This window comes from Callospermophilus lateralis, chromosome 10, assembly GCF_048772815.1.
Source record: "Callospermophilus lateralis isolate mCalLat2 chromosome 10, mCalLat2.hap1, whole genome shotgun sequence".
Classification (NCBI taxonomy): domain Eukaryota; kingdom Metazoa; phylum Chordata; class Mammalia; order Rodentia; family Sciuridae; genus Callospermophilus; species Callospermophilus lateralis.
The window spans coordinates 118,425,013-118,447,136 of record NC_135314.1 but is presented as its reverse complement, the minus strand read 5'-3'; the positions used below and the strand labels follow the sequence as shown (position 1 = coordinate 118,447,136).

At 35.0% G+C, this 22,124-nt stretch overlaps 1 protein-coding gene across 1 annotated transcript in view; it reads right to left on the bottom strand.

Moving 5' to 3' along the window:
- Atr (ATR checkpoint kinase) overlaps positions 1 to 21,592 on the bottom strand; it is a 106,220-nt gene extending 84,628 nt beyond the window's left edge. Inside the window, exons 1-16 of the mRNA XM_076868263.1 lie at positions 21,504 to 21,592; positions 17,987 to 18,078; positions 16,755 to 16,904; positions 13,119 to 13,996; positions 12,001 to 12,179; positions 11,266 to 11,457; positions 10,576 to 10,766; positions 9,847 to 9,999; positions 8,260 to 8,452; positions 7,869 to 8,131; positions 6,674 to 6,864; positions 6,493 to 6,593; positions 6,030 to 6,201; positions 4,861 to 5,031; positions 3,166 to 3,360; positions 910 to 1,095 (exon numbers count right to left, since the gene is read on the bottom strand). Of these exons, the coding sequence (XP_076724378.1) occupies positions 910 to 1,095; positions 3,166 to 3,360; positions 4,861 to 5,031; positions 6,030 to 6,201; positions 6,493 to 6,593; positions 6,674 to 6,864; positions 7,869 to 8,131; positions 8,260 to 8,452; positions 9,847 to 9,999; positions 10,576 to 10,766; positions 11,266 to 11,457; positions 12,001 to 12,179; positions 13,119 to 13,996; positions 16,755 to 16,904; positions 17,987 to 18,078; positions 21,504 to 21,562 (3,366 nt within the window). The 5' untranslated portion in view covers positions 21,563 to 21,592. The remainder of the gene's footprint in view (positions 1 to 909; positions 1,096 to 3,165; positions 3,361 to 4,860; positions 5,032 to 6,029; positions 6,202 to 6,492; positions 6,594 to 6,673; positions 6,865 to 7,868; positions 8,132 to 8,259; positions 8,453 to 9,846; positions 10,000 to 10,575; positions 10,767 to 11,265; positions 11,458 to 12,000; positions 12,180 to 13,118; positions 13,997 to 16,754; positions 16,905 to 17,986; positions 18,079 to 21,503) is intronic.
- Between the last annotated feature and the right edge of the window lie 532 nt (positions 21,593 to 22,124).

Genomic DNA, 22,124 nt, shown 5'->3' with positions numbered 1-22,124 from the left:
AAAATAAATACATAAATAAATAAAAGGTATTATGTCTAACTACAACTAAAAAATAAATATTAAAAAAAAAGAAATGACAGCAAGCATAAAGAAAACAACAAGAATAAGTGTGAGGAGATATATACATATATTTTAAATAAAGAAAATAGTGCCAGGCATAGTGGTGCACACGTGTAATCCCAGCTACTCAGGAAGCTGAACAGGAGGATCACAAGTTGAGGGCCAGTGAGACCCTGTCTCAAAAATAACATATAAAATGGGCTGAGGATGTAGGCCAATCAGTAAGGCCCTGGGTTCAATTCCTAATATGACTAAAATAAATAAAAATAATTAAATGAATACCATAAAAAAACAGTGAAGTGACTTCAGATATAAACTTAAGGTAGAGAAAGATAAAAAGGGCTAATACATCTTTTAGCTTTCCTTCAATCCAACAATGGATTAAATGTTGAAGGGTATCTGGAAGTAAGGTAGAAGGAAAACTACAAGCATATTCAACATAGTTAAAAATGAAAAACAAACTTTATAATTTACTCAGTAAAAAAAATTCTTCAAAATCACTTGAAAATTCCATTTTTCAAAGCTGATACATGCCTTACTATAACCATGCAATATAAGTCAACCTTTTTTTTAAGTAAAAATACCAAATAAAATTTTTTAAAAATATCTAACAATTGAAACATGCAAGAACAACAAAAAGTTTCCTCAAGTCCATAAAGAAGCTATTAAAAAAGGAGGAAAAATGTAACCATTTGAATGAATACAGCATGAACTCTGAAGAATGCAGCTTCATGCTGTGTGTATAATGAAATCTGCTTCTCTTTGATGATCTCAATTAAAAGAACTTAAGAACTGGGGGGAAAAACAAAAAGGAAGAGAAACAAACACAAAACCTCATATTACCCTTACCATTAGTTCAGGTGATGTGATATCTCTTGGGCCCTGATATGGATCATCACTAGATGCAAACGAGGCAAGTATTGACAAACCATTGAAAACTTGTTGATAATGTTCTCCAATACGTAGTAACAATTCATTATGCAATCCTTGGAAATCCTGTCTCAACAGGCTCCCCAGTTCAATTTCTGTTTCATTCTAACACAAAGAATTCAAAAAGAGCATATTTTTTCTTTATACAAACATCCTGGAAATAAGTACATTGCTTTGAACATGCTATTAGTAAATCAGGAGCTCTAGACCACGTATTTAATGGTACTAAAAAAAGGCACTGGAAAATGATTCTAATTTTTCGTATGCGTATATGGTGCTGGAGAGTGCATCCAGGGCTTCGTTCTCACTATGTAAAGATTCTAATCTTTTTCTCTACAGGTATGCCTACTACGAGTTATAGATAATAAAGAGACGTGATCAGTAAAATTTTTAAAAACCAAGTCCTAGTTTTTCTCTAAGGTCTTATCATATCGTTAACTCAATATTTATAAACACACAAATCCTGGGAAGAAACACAGCAGAGTGCCTAAGACCAGTTTTTCCTCATCAGATTAGTTACATTATAACTCAAACAAGTTACCTACTTGAACCTCTCTCTGTCTTAATTTCCTCACTATAAAACCAAGATATAGGTTGAATATCCTAATCTGAAAATACAAAATGCTGCAAAACAAAGCACTGACATGACGATTCATGTAGAAAATTTTACACCTGATATCATGTGATACGTCACAATCAAAATACAGGCTTGCTAAAAATATGTATAAAATTTATACAGGCTGGGGTTATGGCTCAGTGGTAAAGTGTTTGCCTAGCATGTGTGAGGCACTGGATTCGATCCTCAGTACCACATAAAAATATATAAATAAAATAAAGGGGGGCTGGGGATGTGGCTCAAGTGGTAGCGTGCTCACCTAGCATGCATAGGGCACTGGGTTCAATTCTCCGCATCACATAAAAATAAAATAAAGATACTGTGTCCACCTAAAACTAAAAACAAATATTTTAAAAATAATAATAATAATAAATAAAATAAAGGTATTGTATCCATCTACAACTGAAAAAAAAGGATTTAAAAAATTATATTCAGGCTATGTGTTTAAGGTGTATATGAAAGAAATAAATTCTGTGTGCATACTTTGGTCCCATCTTCAGGACATCTCATTATGTACACACAAATATTGCAAATCTGAAAAAATATGAAATCTGGACCCAAGTATTTTAGATAACGGTTACTCAACCTGTAGTACCTTTATTGAGTAACTGTGAAGAAGTGAACCAGAGTATGTGGATACAGCAGTTTCTAACACGTGGTAAGACTCTCTTAAATATTTATTACATTCTACCCCCACAACACACAGATTCACTTTCTCAAAATGAATAAAAACAATCAATATTCAATAACTCTCATGTTGAGAGAGATCTGCTACTGGCCTATTATGAAAACGAAATACATTAATATCAGAGAAAACGATAAAGTTGTATGTATATTTCTCAGAGGTTTTTCTGTTCCCACATAGTAACATATTCCTCACAGATAATGTTGTCAATACGACACCAAAAAAGAAGCATAAGCTACCATTTTAAATTTAATAACAAATAAGAAACAGGGCCAAACTGTAACCAGACCACCAAGTAACTAAACTAGATACAGACATTATACTACAGTTGAAGTTGTCTCTTCCAATGGATATAATTACTTGTATACAGCAATCAACCAAAATACTAAGATACTAAATGAAATTAGTATTTCATTTAGAACTTCATCCATGAATCGGGGATAGTGGCACACACCTGTAATCCCAGTTGCTTGGGAGGTTGAGGCAGCAGGATCTCGAGTTCAAAGCCAGCCTCAGCAAAAGTGAGGTGCTAAGCAACTCAGTGAAACCCTGTCTCTAGATAAAATACAAAACAGGGTTGGGTGTGTGGCTCAGTACTCAAGTGCCCCTGAGTTCAAGCTCTAGTACTGGGGGGAAAAAAAAAAGAGAGAGGACTTCATCCATGAAAATAACTATCCTAGCCCATTATGGTGAAATGATCAAATAAAATATTAAAAGAATTCTACTTAATATGTGGTCTAAGACAAAGATTATTTAACCCAACAACATTTATTTTTTAAGGATAGGCCATAAATTATTCTCCTTCCCATTAGAGTAAGTTTTCATTAATCCTACTTTAAATAAAAGAATAAAACATATACAAATATTCAATTACCTTCAGATAATGAAGCGCACGTTCTAATTCATCTTTGGAACAAGAACAAACCAAATGAGAAAAAATATATTTGAAGTTATTTATTAAAATCTCTCTACGATTGACATTTAATTGTTTTCCTAAGGTTCGAATGAGAGCAGAAGCTGCAGGGCTTGCTTTGGCAGCAAGGTCAGGCAGTAAAACTTGTAAAGTCCTCTGAAAAAGAATACAGAAGTTACTAAAAAGTACATTTGTCTGTGTGATAAAATATTCACATAAGCTATGTACAAAAATATTCGAAAATGCCATACACATTTGGAGTCCAGATATAACTTGAATTTGAATTCAGATTTACCATTTATTTATTTGTCTGGTACCAAGTGAGCATCTGCTAAGATTCAGGCACTGTAGATATTACAAAACAAGCAAAGTGCCTGGTGGCATAGAAGGTGGAGACACACAATAACAAAGAAGATCATTTCTCATGAGTATGTGTTAAAATACACACATGCTCTAAGGTAAAGAAGTCTTAAGTCTGATGAAGTCTTTAACTTATATGTAAAGAAGAAAATCTTTTAACATATCTAACATAGCAATACTACAACAAGTCTATCTTCATTGAGGTCTATTTTCTTTAAGATCTTATTCATAAAATACACATGGAACCCAAAGATAAAATGGTTGGCCTTTCATTTATTCTACACGTACCTAATGAATACTTACTGTATGTCAATCACTATTTTAAGTACTAGAGATATAACAATGAACAAGACTCACACTTTGTCTTTAGAGACCATCTTACTTGTGTTATGCTTCCAACTTACAAGACTTCTAAAATCTTTTAAGATACTTTCCACAAAGTTATCATAATTATTATGTTAGAATGATTATGTAATATTCTGTGACCTAAAATTAGACACTTAATTTCTTCTTTGCTACTTGGACACTGTTGCAATAAACATCTGTATTTTTTGGTTCCCAGAGTAGAATTAATAGTATAATAGCATGAACTGCTATTATAATTTATTGTTAAGAGTAATAATATATCTTGCTTTTTGGAAAGGATAAGAAGATAATCTATTCTTTTTTTTTCTTTTTCCTGTTACTGGGGAATGAATCCAGGGGCACTTTACCACTGAACTCTATCCCCACCCCTTTTTGTTTTTTTGGGTCTCATTAAGTTGTCCAGAAGGCCTCAAACTTGCAATCCTTCTGCTTTGGTCTCCCAAGTGGCTGGGATTACAGGTGGGTGCCACCAGGCCCAGCATCTACTCTTTTCACCTTTTAAATATCAGCCCAGTGGAATTTCAAAGATTTCTCAAACCATATCATACTACAAATTTTTCATTTGAATTCATAGCAGATCACCTATACCACTAGTTTTGTACATTAATACTCCAACTCCTCAAAGGGAGAAATGATCATATTAGTCTTTGAATTATCAATAGAACCAAAGGCTCAACTACTTCACTGAATGAATTTGCACAGCCAAACCTACAGAGCAGTAACTTAAAATCAATAGGGACTTAAGTTTTATAGGATAATAAAAACAAAACATGTAAATTTGAAAATCTAGGATCCATATGCTCCTTAATGTATTTGCCAGATTTCTTGGAAAAAAAGGGAAGAAATAAAGAAAGGCCGACAATATAATGAATAAAATACTGAATTAATAAAATACTGAATCAATTAAGTAAACTATACATTGCAACTCACTGTAAGGAAACGATTAAGGTCAGGAAAGTCAAAAACATTGGCAATTTCAGATAAGGTATTTAAAGTCATTTCTCTCTGGTGAGCTACGTCTTGTTTTCGCATCTCAGCATTCTGGCAAGGAGTACTTGGAAGTGCTGTCATCTGACTGGAGTGAAGAGATTCTACCAAAAACTAGAGCAAAAACAATTTTATTATTATTAGAAATTTTAATGCTTTTTCATCTTACATAAAGGATAGTCAGTGTTCTACATTGCTTGAATTGACTCATTGAATATAACCTTAATGAACTGGATTATGTCATAACTCTCTTTTACAGATGAAGTAACAAGGCTTATTTTAAAAACTTGAATACCATGCGAACAATTATATCACAAATATAGGATAAAACTAATATTTTAGTATAGACTACCCTTTCAGCCATTCACTGAACATACTTTTCTGAAAATAAAGTGTGCTATCTATAACATCAAGGCATACAATTTTATTATTGCCTAAAAGGCTAAAAAAAAAAAAAAAAGGATTCTTCCCTAAAGATTAATAATGGTGTGATAATTCAATAAATCATCATAAGATGACTTGTCCCAGGCCGGGGTTATGGCTTAGCGGCCCTGGGTTTGATCCTCAGCACCACATAAAAATAAATAAATAAAATAAAGTTATTAAAAAAAAAAGATGACTTTTCCCTCTCTCTTTTTCTTTTTTAAGAGAGAGATTTTTTTTAATTTTTTTTTTTTTTTTTTTAGTTTTTGGTGGACATAACATCTTTATTTTATTTTTATATGATGCTGAGAATTGAACCCAGTGCCCCGCGCATGCCAGGCGAGCGCACTACCACTTAAGTAACATCCCCAGCCCTTCCCTCTCTTATTTACAATCTATGTCTTCAGATCAATATGCTAAAATATAAAATGGCAACATAAAAACATAATTTTAAAATAATATTATAAAGCAAGCAAAATAACACATGGACACATGTTCTTTCTTTCTTCAGATAGGAGTCTCATTATGTTGCCTGGGCTGAACTCAAACTGGGCTCAAGCAAACCTCCCACCTCCACCTCCCAAGCAACTATAGGTGAGCACCACCATAGCCAGTTTTATTTATTTATTTTTTCAAACTCTTAGAAAGTACTGCTATTACCTATAGTCAAGATAAATACTGATTCTCACCTGACAGATGGGTTTCTTATACTGACTGAAAAAACTTTGCAGTTTAACACTTTTAGCTGCAACCAGAGCTCTAATTTCTGTATATGCTGCTCCAGAGATAGATGCTGACTTAGATAACAAACAATGCAATAAGTGCAACAGTGCAAAAGGTACCAAATCTCCTTTTGCTGCCCTAAAATTTAAAAACAAAAAAACATGTATATGTATAATAATGCCTCTGAAACAAATGAAAACCCACAAATATAAACATGCTGAGTCCCATTTTTACAAGTAATATCAAATACCTCGCATTTATTGTCTTTTTTTTTTTTTTTTTTTTTGCAGTGCTGAGGATCAAACTCAGATCCTCATGCATGTTAGGTAAGCACTCTACTACTAAGCTACATCCCCAGCCCTCACTGTCACTTATAGCAGGAACATAAGACAATGATAAAATAAAGAATACAAATGCTGCCAAATGTACCTTCCAATGTCCCCTGTTGTAAGAATCAAGGTATCCTTCAACTCATTATTTCTTGATATTTGGGCATGTGTATATGCTTCCTTCATTCTTAAGACAAATAGCTAGAATAAAATTAAACTAGTTAAAAAAAAAAACTTAGAGACAGATTTATAACCCAAATGTTAAAAATAAAAATATTAACCTCTTTTATAAATCCATCTTCAGAACCCAAGGCTTCCAATATATGTTTGATATTTCCACTAAAAGCCACTCTAACATCCTTGTCTGGATCTTCCATTAAGTTTAATAAAGTTCCAAGAACTGCTTTAACATCTGTTTCATCTTCTCTAAAATCAAGATGTTTACAAATATGATGTAGATTATCTATGAAAGCTAAAGGGAGACAGTACACATTACCTAATGTGACACATTAAATATCAAAGCTATACTGTAAAAATATTGTCAATAAACAACATACTGATGAACATTCCCAAGTTCCTTTATATGCCAACACTTAATATTCGAATATACATACCACACAGAATTAAAATAAGATGTTTATAAATTTGAATTGCTTTATACTTATGCCATAAATGACTAAAATAAAAAATAAATTCCAAATTTTTAAGCTACAAATAATCCTTTTTAGATTTTATAAATAATTATATATTACCATGCAGACTTAATTAAGCACATTTCACTAATTCAAACAACCTTGAACTAAGAGGATTTTTTTTGTAGTGTATTATAGTTATACATAATATTGGGGTTCATTTTGACATAATCATACATGCATGGAATATAATTTGCTCCACTTCAGGGAAATCTCTATTGTTAAAATTACAAGATTTAGGGGCCCTGAAACTACCTACTATCTATTGCTTTGAAAACTTGGAAACAATTTCCAATTTACTGCCTAAACAAATGAATTTTTCTAGTATTTGTACAAATTTCATGCTCCCCAAAAAAGTCACATTTTATTAACCCTGGAAAGTAGCCAAAAAGATACAATCTACAGACCTCAGTTGGGCAAGGTAATTTATTTGAAGTTCTAAAGGTTCAAGGTGGTTACGGGACACAATAAGATGGTCTCTGGTATCACTGAAGAAAATACATAATATTGAACCTTACAATATTATACCAACTTTCAGGTTTGCCCCCATTAGACTCTCAAATCACAAGAGCATTTTAAAAATCAAAAAATCATATATCTTATTAGTTTTGCGATAATCTAATACCAGTCCCATACCATTTATATTCAATCATTACTGAGCATTCAATCTATCAAGCATATAACTTGTTATAATCTTTTAAGGATTCAGACTAATTCTGTCATCGATATGAAAACTGCAACTTTAATAGTATTTTAAAATATTAAGTAAATCATAACCACTCACCAAGTTTTACTGGACTAGGTGTTTTTTTTTTCAATAGGAAAAGGAATGGCTTGCAAATAGAAGCTTTTAGTTGAGAAGAAGAACATTCATGTTGAGAAATAGCTTTCAGGCTTTTACAGAAGAGGTCCACATTTCCATGCTCAGAGAAAGGTTCTATTAAAGAACTTGTCAAATAAAACACGCCATGAAGAGTACAGACCAGCTGACCAAGTATAGAAGCAAATTCTTTCTTGACAACGTCAGAATCATCTTTGACTTTATCTCTGGCGAAAAAAGAAAAAGTACTAAGTCATCTTGCTTACAATGAGCAATAAACAAATATTTACATATATAGCCAGAGAATGAGTCTTCCAATCAAGTGATACATTCAAATTAAAATCTTAATACATACATAAGAATCTTGGGAACTCTGTTACAAGGATTCTTCTGCTGCAGTAAGATAAAAAATCCATTAATACAACTAGCCCGGATTATTTCATGGGAGCTCTGCAAAGCCCAGTTGTAAACTGCTGTTCTCCATTCAAGGAATATTCTTCTTGGAAACAGAGTTAGAAGAAACACACATCTTGACTGTGCCTGTGGTGCTGAGAAAATTAAGTCTATTAAACAAGATTTCTAACAGTGTTAATTGAAAATCATCTACCAGAGAGTAAACAAACAAACAAGGTAGTTATCTTTGTAAAATTTTCTTCTTTTTCTAGATAACAAAAATTTACTGCCCAAGAATGTCAACCAGTGAGATGTAAAACAACTCTCATGTTCTGCTAACAGGGGTGTAGATTGGCACATCTTTGGGGAACAATATAGCAGAGCAGAGTTCTGGGTGTGCAAACTCTACAACCCAACAATTTCACTCCTGGAAGTCACCCTGAAATACTGATTCTCAAACTTTAATATGCACATGAATTGCCTGATCTTGTTAAAAATGCAGATTCACAATCAGAAGTTCTAGATGTAGCATAAGCTTCTCTTTTTCTAATAAGTTCCCAAATGATGGTAAAACCACACTCAAACAGCAAGCCCTGGACTTTGTCATTTATAAAAATTTTCATTGAAATTGTGTTTGTAATTGTGAAAATAATTTGATCGCCCACCAAAAGGAGAATTGATAGTGTTTGTTCTACAGTTACTTACTTTTCAGAAGTTTAAATAAAATACCAGTTCCATGTATTACCATGGATAAATCTCATAAAGACAAAGTTGAATAATAAAATGCAAGTTGTAAAAAGAAATAGAATTCTACCTATTATTTGTAGAAAAATATATCTATAGTAAAAGTAATAAAATATTTATCAGAACAGTAAAACACCTAATTCAGAACAGTAGTTATCACTAGGGAAAGAATGAGGGGAATAAAACTGGAGAGGGACAATAGAAGGGCTTCCATTACATCCATAACATTTTTACTTCTTTTTTTGTGGTAGTTTACCCCTCACCCCACACTAGGATTGAACCCAGGGTTTTTGCACATGCTAGGCAATGCTCTACCACTTGGCTACATCCCAACCCTTTTTATTTTGAAACAGGATCTCTCTAAGTTACCTAGTCTGGCTTCAAACTTGGAATAATCCTCCTGTCTAAGCCAAAGTAGCTGGAATTACAAGTATGTACCACCACGCCCAGCTAACATTTCAATTCTTAAAATGGGAGGCTGATATAAGAAACTTTGATATATTACTCTCCATTTTTTTTTTTTTTGGTATTTCTCAAATATTTCATAAGTTTCTTAAATGAACATCAAGATATTTAAGAATATATTTCAAATTTTTTTACAGAAACTAAAGAAATGGGATATATGGGGCAGACTTTCATTTGTTACTTTGAATATATTTAATTCCTGAATTATAAAAGTATACCCCCTCTATTAATTATTGAAAAAAATGTTAGTAATAAGTGTCATAAACTGTACAGTGATAAGTTAAAACAAAGCAAAACAAAACAAACTACATTCATAAGACATAAATTTGTGACCACTTACAGCAACTATCTGAAATCCTCTGGCTTAATGTTAGAAGACTAGAGGCAAAAGTAGTCAGCTTTAAAGAATCATCATCAGAATGGGAATAAATCCATGGAAGTGACAGCATTCCACATAAATCTTCCAGAATATGATCTTCAAATGAATTTTTTACTACAGAAGCACAAAATAGAACATAAATTATACTTATTCCTTAACCATATCTAACTTTTGTCTTTTTTCAATAAAAATATATATATTGGGAACATCAAATGGAATTATAATAAAAATTCAATAAACAGGGGTTCTTAATGTAAAGGGCCATGAATAATGCTCTTCCTTTTTCTTTTTTGGTGCTAGGGATCAAACCCAGGGCCTTGTGCATACAAGGTATACAATCTATCACTAAGCTATACTTCCATCCCTAGGAATGATGTTCTGAGGTCTGTGAAGCCAAACAAATTAAATGTGACTTTATAAAAACATTCATTTATGCACTATTTAAAAGAGTTCTTCAAATTTTCATATTTAAAAATAATCTTAAGTTATAAGTAAATTTCTATTAACTAAAATAAAAATGTTATAAAAATAAGTTTGAAACTAAGAAATTATTAACAATCTTAACTGATCAAAATCAAGAAATATCTTCTGGGTAGTCCTAACACTTGTATATTTAGGCTTCAGGCAAAAACAAAAAACTATTTCTACACTGATCAAGGCTATTCCGATCTATTGATTATTTGTACTCACCTTGCATATAAATCAAAGCATCATAAATTTTCACCACATTATCAATGACTACCTCCAGTTGAGGTTTCTGAATAGATTCTAACAAATTCCTACAGCTCTTAATCACTTTTGTGTAAAAATCCAAAGACATCCAAGTTATCAGTACTGAAGATTTCTTTTCACATTTCTGCTGACAGTCCTTGAAATTATGGCTGCAATAAGTACATTTTTTAGGAGACATTAGAATTAAGATGAATTTTGATATTGTCAAACATAATACTATAGCAAAGATGAAAGAAGAGTACAAAACAAATCTATAACAACTTTAAAAACAATTAAAAGAAAACAAACAAGCTAATTAATATTTTTATTACTATTTTAGGTTTATAATAACTTTGGTTTCAATCACTCTTCTGATTTAGGAATTAAAATTAATCAGGGATCCTTAAATGTGGTATCACCACGCTCAAAAATTACTGAACACATGTCTACACAATTATTAACTGGTTTAGTAAATCTTTTCTTCGTTCTGTGCACACTTAGCACAGTGCCTAGCATTTAGTAGGCATGCAGCAGAAAACAAACTTAGAGACTTCACTGAAAAGTTTGTGTCCCAAGGTCACAAATGAAGTTAATAAAAAGGTCTCCTTCAACAGTAAATCCAAATTCATTATAGGAAACCCACCCAGAAAATACAAGAAGTTGTTTTACCAGTCCATGTTTTGATGACAACAGTGAACAGTACACAGAGCAGTCAGTTGTAAGATAACAGTGATTCCTTCTAGAGCCTCAATAACAGGATTCTTCAGACTACTACATTCAAGGGAAATCTGAAGGGATTCAGCTTTTTGTTTCAGTGCATTCCATAATATGCTTTTTTTGTTCATATCCACATGTTTAATTCTATAATTAATTACAATGACAGTAAAAAGAGATATTAAATATAAGTCCAGTTAAAACATGAAACATGGGACTGAGGATCTAACTTAGAGGTATAGCACATGCTTAGCATATGCAAGGCTCTGGGTTCAATCCTCAACATCAAAACAAAAACAATGAAACATATTTAAACAAAAATGCCATGTAACATGAACTTTTATCTATACTGAGACAAACTTAAAACAATGCTCAGGCTGGCTGAAATATGGCAATTCTTTGGCTATGTTACAAAAAAAAGGGTTTACCTGCTAACATTTGAAAAGTTATTGATGGATGCACATTTCAGATATTTCATACATTAATTAAATAGGCATATAAAAACATTCAAAGTAACTACATTTAGCCATGTAGAACTATTAAAACAAGAACTATTAAAACATTTTAAGCATTCCTTTGACTACATTACAATGATGGTTTTTGTCTATTTAAATCAAAGTACTTAACTAAAGCTGATTTTTAAAGTGAATAAAATTTAAATGACTAAATACAAACTGAATAAGGTCATACTCTTCTGTCTGTTTCGATGCTCTTTTGAAAGAACTTAGAGAGGAGCTGAGTCTACGTCTTTTGGGTGATATTCCATCACTATTAGTGCCAAGATTTTCCTGTTGAGCTTGGCATTGTATTTCCTCAATGATTTCCATACTTTCCATTTTCAAGGCTGCATAAAGTGGGCCCAACAAGTACTGAGGAAACAAAATAATTTCAAAAACTATCGCTTAGAAAATATGTCTATATTACAGGCAGCAAAAATGCATTAGGTGTTAGTTACATGTTTTCAAGTAAATTTAGTAAACTATTTTGGGGGGCTGGGTCGGGGCTCAATGGTAGAGTGCTTGCCTACCATACAGAGGCAATGAGTTCAATTCTTAGCACCACATAAAAATAAATAAACAAAATAAAGGCACTGTGTCTATCTACACCTAAAAAAAATTAATAAATAAAATTTAAAACAAAATATTTTGGAGGTTTCTATAAGGCAAACCAAACACCCAAGTTAATCTTTATTATTTCACAGTCCATAGATCAATGATAGGTCTATATTTTAGAAGGCTTATAACAAATCCTTCTCTCTATAATCTGTTTTTCCCCTACCAAAATGCTACAAAGAAAAATTCTATAACAGAATAAATTTTTCCATACTATAAATCAAACAAGATTTCTAGATAATATGAACTAAAATGCCTAAACAAGTTACTACTACACATCTGAATATTTTATTACCTGACTTCCAGTTTAAACAAGAAAGAGGGCATAATTTGGCACGACTAATTATTTATAGATTTTATAAGTGATTGATTATAACATGTCAAAGATAAAAATCTATGTGAGTGATCAAAGTCTGCAATTAAGTTTATAACTAGCCCTATTTCAAATAATAATGTAGCAAATTTACCCTTCACTTTAAAACATTCTACTCTACTGGCAGTTCATTAACAATTTAATGAACAAATACTTCAGAAATCAAAGTAAAAATCCAATAGGAAGGCAGACTAACCCATGAAAATCATTATATCTTCAATATATTATAAAAGATACTCTACTTTCTCATTGTATCTTGTACATATACATACATTTAAGTGAACAAAATACACACTGTACAAGTAACTTTAAGAATTACTCACCTTTACATCTGCCTGAACTCCAATAACATCTGCAAGAGCTCTACAAATATTTCCTACATAGACCTTCCTGATTTGTAAAGCAGATTCATACCCAGCTGGCACAAACTTTATGAAATACTGCAGTAAATGACACAAAGCTGCTTTTAGCAAATCAGACTTGAGCCGCATAAGAACACCATCTTCAAACATGACACAGAGTTTTTCCAGCAGCATATTTAAATAGACAGGTTCAATATTTCTATAAGCTTCTGCTTCAAAAGGGAAGAGTGTCTTTATAAGTTTTGATAATGGCTCTTCATACAGTTTTAAGTGATCAGCATCCATTTCTACAAGATGTTTTAACAATTCCAAAAATGAGCTGAAGAAAGCACTGGCTGGTTGTGCTGGTAGTCCTCCAAGTTCAAAGAGTTCAGTTACAAGGCTTATTGCTAAGCATTTAACTTTTGGACTACCATACTCTAGGAGAACACAACCTATTCGCCAAAGAAAGAGTTCTTGCCTTCTAAAAAACACAATTGCAATAATACGAATAAGAACCATTAATAGAGTGACTTCAATACATTCTAAATTTTGCATGCTAACAAACTGCAAAGGAGCTGGTTGTAAATATTCCATATGTTCATCTAATTGGCTTAAAAATCGGTTAAAGACCACTGGCCATTCCATAACATCTCCCATTGCACTTCTTCTGTGGAGGCAAATCAAGTCTTCAAAAAGATATAATAATTCCTTTGTGAGTACCCCAAAAATAGTAGGACTCTTGCTTTTAAAAAGAAATAATAATGAGCAGATAACTTCACAGATTTTCTTGTGTAACATGTGACAGGATGGAGTTGCTGCAATCCTTAAAAGTCTTGTGATGATCCAATTACTGAATTCTTTAAAGTAAACAAAAAGATAATCAGTAAGTATATCAGAAGTGTTAATTTGCTAAATGCGCAAAGACTGATTTTTAAAAGTATAAACTTAAATAACAGTCTCTATTCCTTACACAATGGAAACATAACAGTAGTTTTGAATATCATCTTTAATAGCTTCTTAGCCTTTTGTCTAAGATCAAGTACAGAATATCAACTTTGAGTCAGACAGATAAGGTCCTAGCTTGTCACTTACTAGTTGCCTGAACTTTGCATTTTTGGAACCTCTGTAACATCATCTACAAAAGGAGAATAATGATATCTATGCTATGGGCTGCTGTAAGGGTCAAATAAGATGTGTGTGAAATATGCAGGATAGTTCCCAAAGTATAATAAATGTTCAACATATGGTAGTTATTATCACTCCTTCAAAAAAGATTTATTGAGTGGAGGGCTAGAGGTATATAGCTCAGTGGCAGAGCAATTGTCTAGTGTTAAGGCCCTGGGTTCAAAAGGGAATATTGTCTTTATAAGTTTTGATAGTAACTCTTAGTTACTTTTGTGCTCCCCTAGCACACACACTAAAAAAGATCAAGTGGTAACTCTGTCCCAGGATAAATCATCATAGTCGTGTCAACACAAACCCTATAGAATTCTTGAACTTTTTGACTACAACTAAGAAATATATTTTATATCATGGCTCAGTATATTTACTTTACTTAAACATATGAAACAAAACTTTTATGAACTTTAAACAGTACTTATACACATTACATTCAATGTACCATATTTCTAGTCTATTTTATCTTATCTTGAATGCCAAAACTCCTTAAAGTAATTTCATAACCCACTAGTCAGTTTACAAAATATCATAGCAAAGAATATGGACAAACAGCCAGGTGTGGTGGTGCACGACTGTAATCCCAGCAGCTCGGAAGGCTGAGGTAGGAGGATCATGAGTTCAAAACCAGCCTCAGCAACTTAGTGAGGCCCTATCTCTAAATAAAATACAAAAAAGGGCTGAGGCTATGGCTCAGTAGTTATTGCCCCTGGGTTCAATCTTTGGTACCAAAAAAAAAAAAGAATACAAGAGGCTGGGGTTGTGGCTCAGTGGTAGAGTACTTGCCTCACACGTGCAAGACCCTGGGCTCGATCCTAGGCACCACATAAAAATAAATAAGTGAAATAAAGGTATTGTGTCTGACTACAACTAAAAAATAAATATTAAAAAAAGAGTATAAACAAACAGGTGATTATAATGGTTTAACAATCATAGTAGAAGAAACACAGAATGCTAGTACTAAAAGAGCACAAAGAAATAGCAACCGAGCCAGTCCTGGGAAGTCAGGAGTAAAAGAAAAAAACTTTTGGAGGACATGCTATTAAAGTTGAGTCTTGAAGTGTTAAAATTTAAAATACTTCATTATATGGGGGGTGGACAGGAAGCTTGCTTTGCATCTCTTTATTAGGAGACTAATAAAGAGATAAAAGTAGTTGGAATAATAAGAATTAAGCATAGCAAAAAGCCTCAAAATATAGAAAAAAATGTCAGCAAATTTTTTTTAAATTAACTGTTTGCCTTTTTTTAATATTTATTTTTTAGTTGTAGTTGGATACAATATCTTTAATTAATTAATTTTTTTGTGGTGCTGAGGATGGAACCCAGGGCCTCTCCTGTGCTAAGTGAGTGCTCTACCACTGAGCCACAACCCCAGCCTCAATTTTTTTAAAAATATTTTTTAGTTATTGATAGAGCTTTATTTTATTTATTTATAAGTGGTGCTGAGAATCCAACCCACTACCTCACACTTGCCAGGCAAGTGCGCTACCGCTGAGCCACAGCCCCAAGCAAGTTTTTTTGCAATATTTTATTTTTTTTAGTTGTTGATGGATACAACATATTCATTTATTTATATGCAATGCTGAGAATTGAACCTACTGCCTCACACATGTGAGGCAAGTGCTTTAACCCTGAGCCACAACCCCAGCAACAAGTTTTTTCTTAAAGCCACATAGTAAATATTTTTTACTTGAGTGCCCAAGTTGCCTTTGTAGTGATTACAGACCATAAGTAAACAAATGGGCATAGCTGTGCTCCAGAATAAGAAATGATCTAGGGCTGGGGATGTGGCTCAAGTGGTAGCGCGCTCGCCTGGCATGCGTGCGGCCCGGGTTCGATTCTCAGCACCATGTACAAACAAAGATGTTGTGTCCGCCAATAACTAAAAAATAAATATTAAAAAAAAAATTAAAAAAAAAAAAAAAAAAAAAAGAAATGATCTAGAAATAAAAAAAAGATTACCGAAAAAAGAAAACTGTGCCAAAATGTTCAATGGCAAATGAACATTTTTGGTTACTTCTGCTCTAAGTATATTTAGCATTATGATAATAAAAATAAAGTTATATGAGATAAAAATAACCAATACCACTACTGCTTTGTTCCCTCAATTTCTATCAAACCTGACTCAAGAGTACAGCCATAGTCATATGCAGTGGTGTACACCTGTAATCACAGAGACTCTGGAGGCTGAGGCAGGATAATTACAAGTTTGAGACAAGCTTAGGCAAGCCTCAGAAACTTAGCATAATCTGGTCTCAAAAAAACAAGCATGTGGAATTGGGGGTTGGGGTGCTGGGGATCATCGGTAAAGTACCTTGGGTTCAATTCCTGGTATCACACACACTCACAGTGCAATCACATACTTGATAGTTCAAAAGAGCAGAAAAGGGTAGATTTCAATAAAATAGACTGTGGATGACTGCAGATGAATGCACTCACCAATACAACTGCCTTTGGTCTCATGTTGCCATTGGCTTCCATTCACATTTACAAACATAAGTGGGGAAGATTTCATGATATGCTGGATGAAATCAAGCAACATCACAGAGGTTGGCTGAGAGTCAGTTTTCTTTACAAGTTCTAGAGCAACTAAAATTATAAGAGACAATTTTAGAGCCTTGACAAATTAAACAGCAGATTTTACGTTAAGAAACTAGACTCTGGTGATCAGAACTATGTCCAGCATAGTGTTCAATGGTAAATCGATAGAGCTACAAACACTATAGTCTTATCTAATTTTAAATGTTTAATAATAACTTGCATTCACCTATCATAATTCCATTCAGCAAATGTGTGTTACAGGATTACAATACACCAGGCCCTATGCTAAAATATAAAGATTAAAATAAAATCTCATAATCCAGGAGGAGTCAAGCAAATAAATAATAGTATAATATGGTAACTGCACTTATCTAGAAAAGAAAAAACAGGTATCTCGGAAGACACACTGAAGGAATTTCTAGATGAGAAGTTGGTCAAGCACAGGGGAAGGAAAATGGTCTAAACAGAGGGAGCATTTATGAAAACACATCTTGCAAGTAGTCAAAATCCTTTGTGCTTTTTTTCAGAAACCTTAACTATGCTGATTGAAAAAAGAAAGGCTAAATGGTTACCATATCATAAAAACTGTCTGTGCCAAATATGGAATGAAAATTATAAGCCCTAAGTGAAATGCCACTCTATAAAAAATACTCCATGTAATTTCAAGAGATATGACACCTTCTTAGACTGCCACAATAAAGAGTTGATTCAACAACTTACAGGGCTGGGGTTGTGGCTCAGCAGTTGAGCTCTTGCCTAGCATGTGTGAGGCACTGGGTTAGATCCTCAGCGCTATATAAGAATAAATAAATAAAATAAAGGTATTGTGTCCAACCACAACTAAAATATAAATATTAAAAAAAAACAACTTACAGAATTCTAGTACCTCTTGAAAACAAAAGTAGCTACTCATTTAAAGAGTTTTTCCATACACAAGAATAAGAAACAACAACAAAAAATTTCTCTGTGGCACTTGCTCTATCTCTACCATTGGCACAAAATACTGCTAAAAAATAAGGGTCACTTGATCAAACCTGGCCAAATATATTTCACGTATAATATCTGATTTACATTACTGATAGAAAAACAGAATTATTTTAAGTTTACATAAGAAATAACTGCTTTCTTACCAACATTTACATCTGTAAGTATTCGATCAATGAACTGACATAGAATTTGTCTTGGCTTTTGTACAACTGTATTATATTCCTCTGGCATGGCACTAAAATACAAATAAAAAGCTTTTAATCCAAAATTCTCAACAGTTGAACTTATCAAGTGTGCTTAGTTTCAATGTTACATATGAAGTATCGTTCTGCTTGAAAAAGAGAAAATCTAAATTAATATCTATATAGAACGGGGGGGGGGGGGGGGGGGACGACATGCAAAATGACACCACAGAGATTCAAAGTGTAGAATCTAGACCTGCCCTGCCACTAGCTGCATATAGCTACTCAGCACTTCTCAAACTGTAATTCTATAGCCAATCAATAATAATTTACCATTTTTCTGTCCTCCTACTCCCTGGCAACCACCATTCCACTTTTCTTCCTCTATGAGTTTTATTACTGTAGGTACCTCATGTAAGTGGAATAGAACCATACTTATCTTATTTCACTTGGCTTGTCTTCAAAGTTCACCTATATTGTAGCATATGTCAGAATTTCCTTCCTTTTTAAGGCTAAATTATATTTCATTGTATGTACATATCAGATTCTGTTTATTCAATCATCTGTTGATGGATGCTTGAGTTGCTTCCATCTTTGGGGACTATAAACATGAGCAGAAAAATATCTGTCCAAGTACCTGCTTTCAGTTCTTTGGGGTATATAGCCAGAAGATGTGCTGGATCATATGTAATTCTATGTTCAATTTTTTTTTTTTTTTTTTGTGGAACCCCCATAACATCATATCCCCACTAGCAACGCATAAGGGTTCCAATTGTCCCAGATTCTCACCAACAATTTTCTTTTTGGTTTTTTAAAAAAATATGATAGTTATCACAGTAGGTATGAAATGGTATTTCCTTGTGCTTTTGATTTGCATCTCGCTAACGATTAATGATATTAAACATCTTTACACATGATCATTGGCTGTTTTTATTACTTGGGGAAATTTTATTTAAGCCCTTTGTCCATTTTTAATCAAGTTGCATTTTGTTGTTGAGTTCTTTTTTAAAAAAATATATTTTTAACTGCAGTTGAACATAATATCAAATATTTTATTTATTTTTATGTGGAGCTGAGGATCGAACCCAGTGCCCTGCACATGCTAGGCAAGCGCTCCACTGCTGAACCACAACCCCAGCTCCGAGTTGTAGTTCTTAATACATTCTGCGTATTAAACTCTATCAGATGCCTCTCTGGGCTAGAAATAGAAATTTGAAAATTACCAGTATATAGATAATATTGAAAACAATCAGACTAGGTAAGATTACTTTGTAAGACAGTCAACATAAATAGGGCCAAGAACATAACCCAAAAGCAAATGGAGGAATAGTCAAAAATGACTCCCAGCTGAGCATGGTGGCAAACACCTGTAATATCAGCAATTTGGGAAGCTGAGGCAGTAAGACAGTAAGTCTGAAGCCCTCCTAGGCAATTTAGTCACTCGGTCTCAAAAAAAAAAAAAAAAAAGAGGCTGGGAATGTGGCTAAGTGATAGAGCATCCCTAGATTCAACCTTTAGTACCACACATACCAGACTCCCAGATTTTTGGGTTGAAGAAATGAGTAAACTTGATATCACTTTCTAAGATATCCCCATTTCAGTAAATAAGAGGAATTAAAACATGGAGACGCAGTTCAGTGGTAAAGCATGTTCTTAGCATGCATAATGCCTTATTTTCTCTCCTGCACCCCAAAAAATTAAATTACAAAAAAAGTTGGGGGCTGGGGATGTGGCTCAAGCGATAGCGCGCCCCTCTGGAATGCACGCGGCCCGGGTTCGATCCTCAGCACCACATACAAACATGTTGTGTCTGCCAAAAACTAAGAAATAAAATATTAAAATTCTCTCTCTCTCCTCACTCTCTCTTTAAAAAAAAAAAAAAGTTTATGCTTAAAAAAAAAAGTTGGGAACATTAGGACGCATGAAGAATTTGTATTGGACAAGTTGTCTTAATTACATGAAATTGCTAGTACATAATTGTGTGTGTGTGCAATTCTATAGAAGATCTGGTTTGGAGAAACCTACTTGGACTCATCATATAGCAGACAGTAGTCAAAGGCAGGAGAGTGGAAAGATAACCCAGAGACTATTCAGAGTAAAGAATACTAACAGCAGAAACAAATGGTGCATTTGATGTAAATCCCTGACTTAGGGAGAGGGACCCACAAATTAGAACACCAACATTTCATTCTTTTTTTTTCTCCCCCAAAAGTCTGTCGTGGTTAAATAAGGGAGAAAAAAAGAAGAAAAAGACTTGATGGCCTGAATCTGAAACCTAGCCCTGACACCTGCTAGCTGTGGCTTTGGTTCTTCCAACTATTTTTCTTAATATATAAAAATAACATTGTCCCATACTAATCACGGAAATACTATGAAAATAGATGAGTACTGAAGTAGTTGTAATACAAAAAAGTCATGGCAATGAAAAACTATTAGACAATTCTCCGTAAGTTTTTCTCCTCTTCTCTTGGAATGACTACAAACAACTGAAGGGTAACTAAGCTCTACTGATGAAACATACTATTTATAAATCCAAGAAACCCGTAATCCCTGCTACTCGAGAGGCTGAGGCAGGAAAATCGCAAGTTCGAGGTAGTGAGAACCTGTCTCAGAATTAAAAATTTGTTTAAAAAGGCCTAGGGATGTAGCTCAGTGATAAAGCGCCCCTTGGGTTACCCTGGTATAGCAATCAAAACAAAACCACAGGGACGGGGATACAGCCCAAGGGTAGAGCCTTGCCTAGCACGTGTGAGGCGCTGGGTTCCATCCTCAGCACCACATAAAGGTATTGTGTCCATCTACAGCTAAAAACAAAAGAAAAAATTAAAAAACAAGAACTGGTTTAACATGTTACTCTGGAGATTTACTGAAAACAGGCATATGTAAATGAAATATGACTTTCAAACTTTGGCAAGGCTGTGCACGCTTAGATTTTTGGTCCCTGTGTCCGAACCCTCTGATTTCAAACTCCACTAACGGAGTACGGATTGGGCAATCGATGCCAAGGGACTTCAGAAGAGGCTTTCTTCACTCGGAAGAAAGAAATTCAACTGCCTTTTGCAGCTACCGATTTCCCTTGCCGAAATTCAGGAGCCGTGATTTCTCCCTCCCAAAGCAGTTTTTGGGACAAAATATAAGCCAATCCCTCAAGGGTCCATAAAGAAGAGAAACTGTCCCGAAAACAATCCGCGGGGACACTTCCTTCCAGCTGCACCACACAAAACCTCCAGGTCGGGGCGAGCTCCCGGGCGCCCTCAAGGCCAAGCCGGGCCGGCTGACGCCCCGCTCCGCTCGGACCCGCTACCCGCAGGTCTGTCCCGACGCCCCCGCGTCCTCAGAGCCGCCACTCCGCAGCAGGGGCGCCCAAATCCGACGCCGGGCATTTTCCCCAGGACCGCGGCGGGAGAGGGGGACGTGAACCGCCAGCCGGGCGGGAAGAGGAGGACGCGGGACTCAAGACCGCCGGGCCTGGCCCTACCTGCCCAGCTCCCGCAGGGCCGGGATCATGGAAGCCAGCTCCAGACCCTGTTCACCCATGCTGAGCGAGCGCGCCACTCGTCAACCACGCCGCCGCGAGTTCCGGGTCTCCACAGCAGCCTCTGGTGGGATGGCGGGGCACCAGACGAGACCTCGCGAGGCTCAAAACTCCTGCCGGAAGCTCCTGCCAACCCGGTTCATCAAACACTGTTTATTTTCCTCTTAGGACCCGGCGGAAGCCGGCAGGCCGCGGGGGCGGGGCGAGCAGATGGAGAGGGGCGGGGCCAAGTTGCACCGGTGTCTCGCGGGCTGTGGGGATTCGGGGCAGCTGGGCTCTGCCCCTGGGGCGCTCCACGCTGCAAAACCCTGAGCTGGGTAGGAAAGCCTTGAGCGACCACCAGCCCAGACTCCTTCTCGTCACAGAAGTGAGAACTGAAACAGCTCAGCAACCGAAGGCCAAGGGTTTCCACCGGCACAAAACTGTCACATCTCAAAACGAGTGCTTCTCGCTTAGCCACCACTCTTGTCCAGGGTTATTCTCCTGAGAAAATCTGGGCGGTGGCGCATGCCGGTAATCCCAGCGGCTCGGAAGGCTGAGGCAGGAGGATCCCAAGTTCAAAGC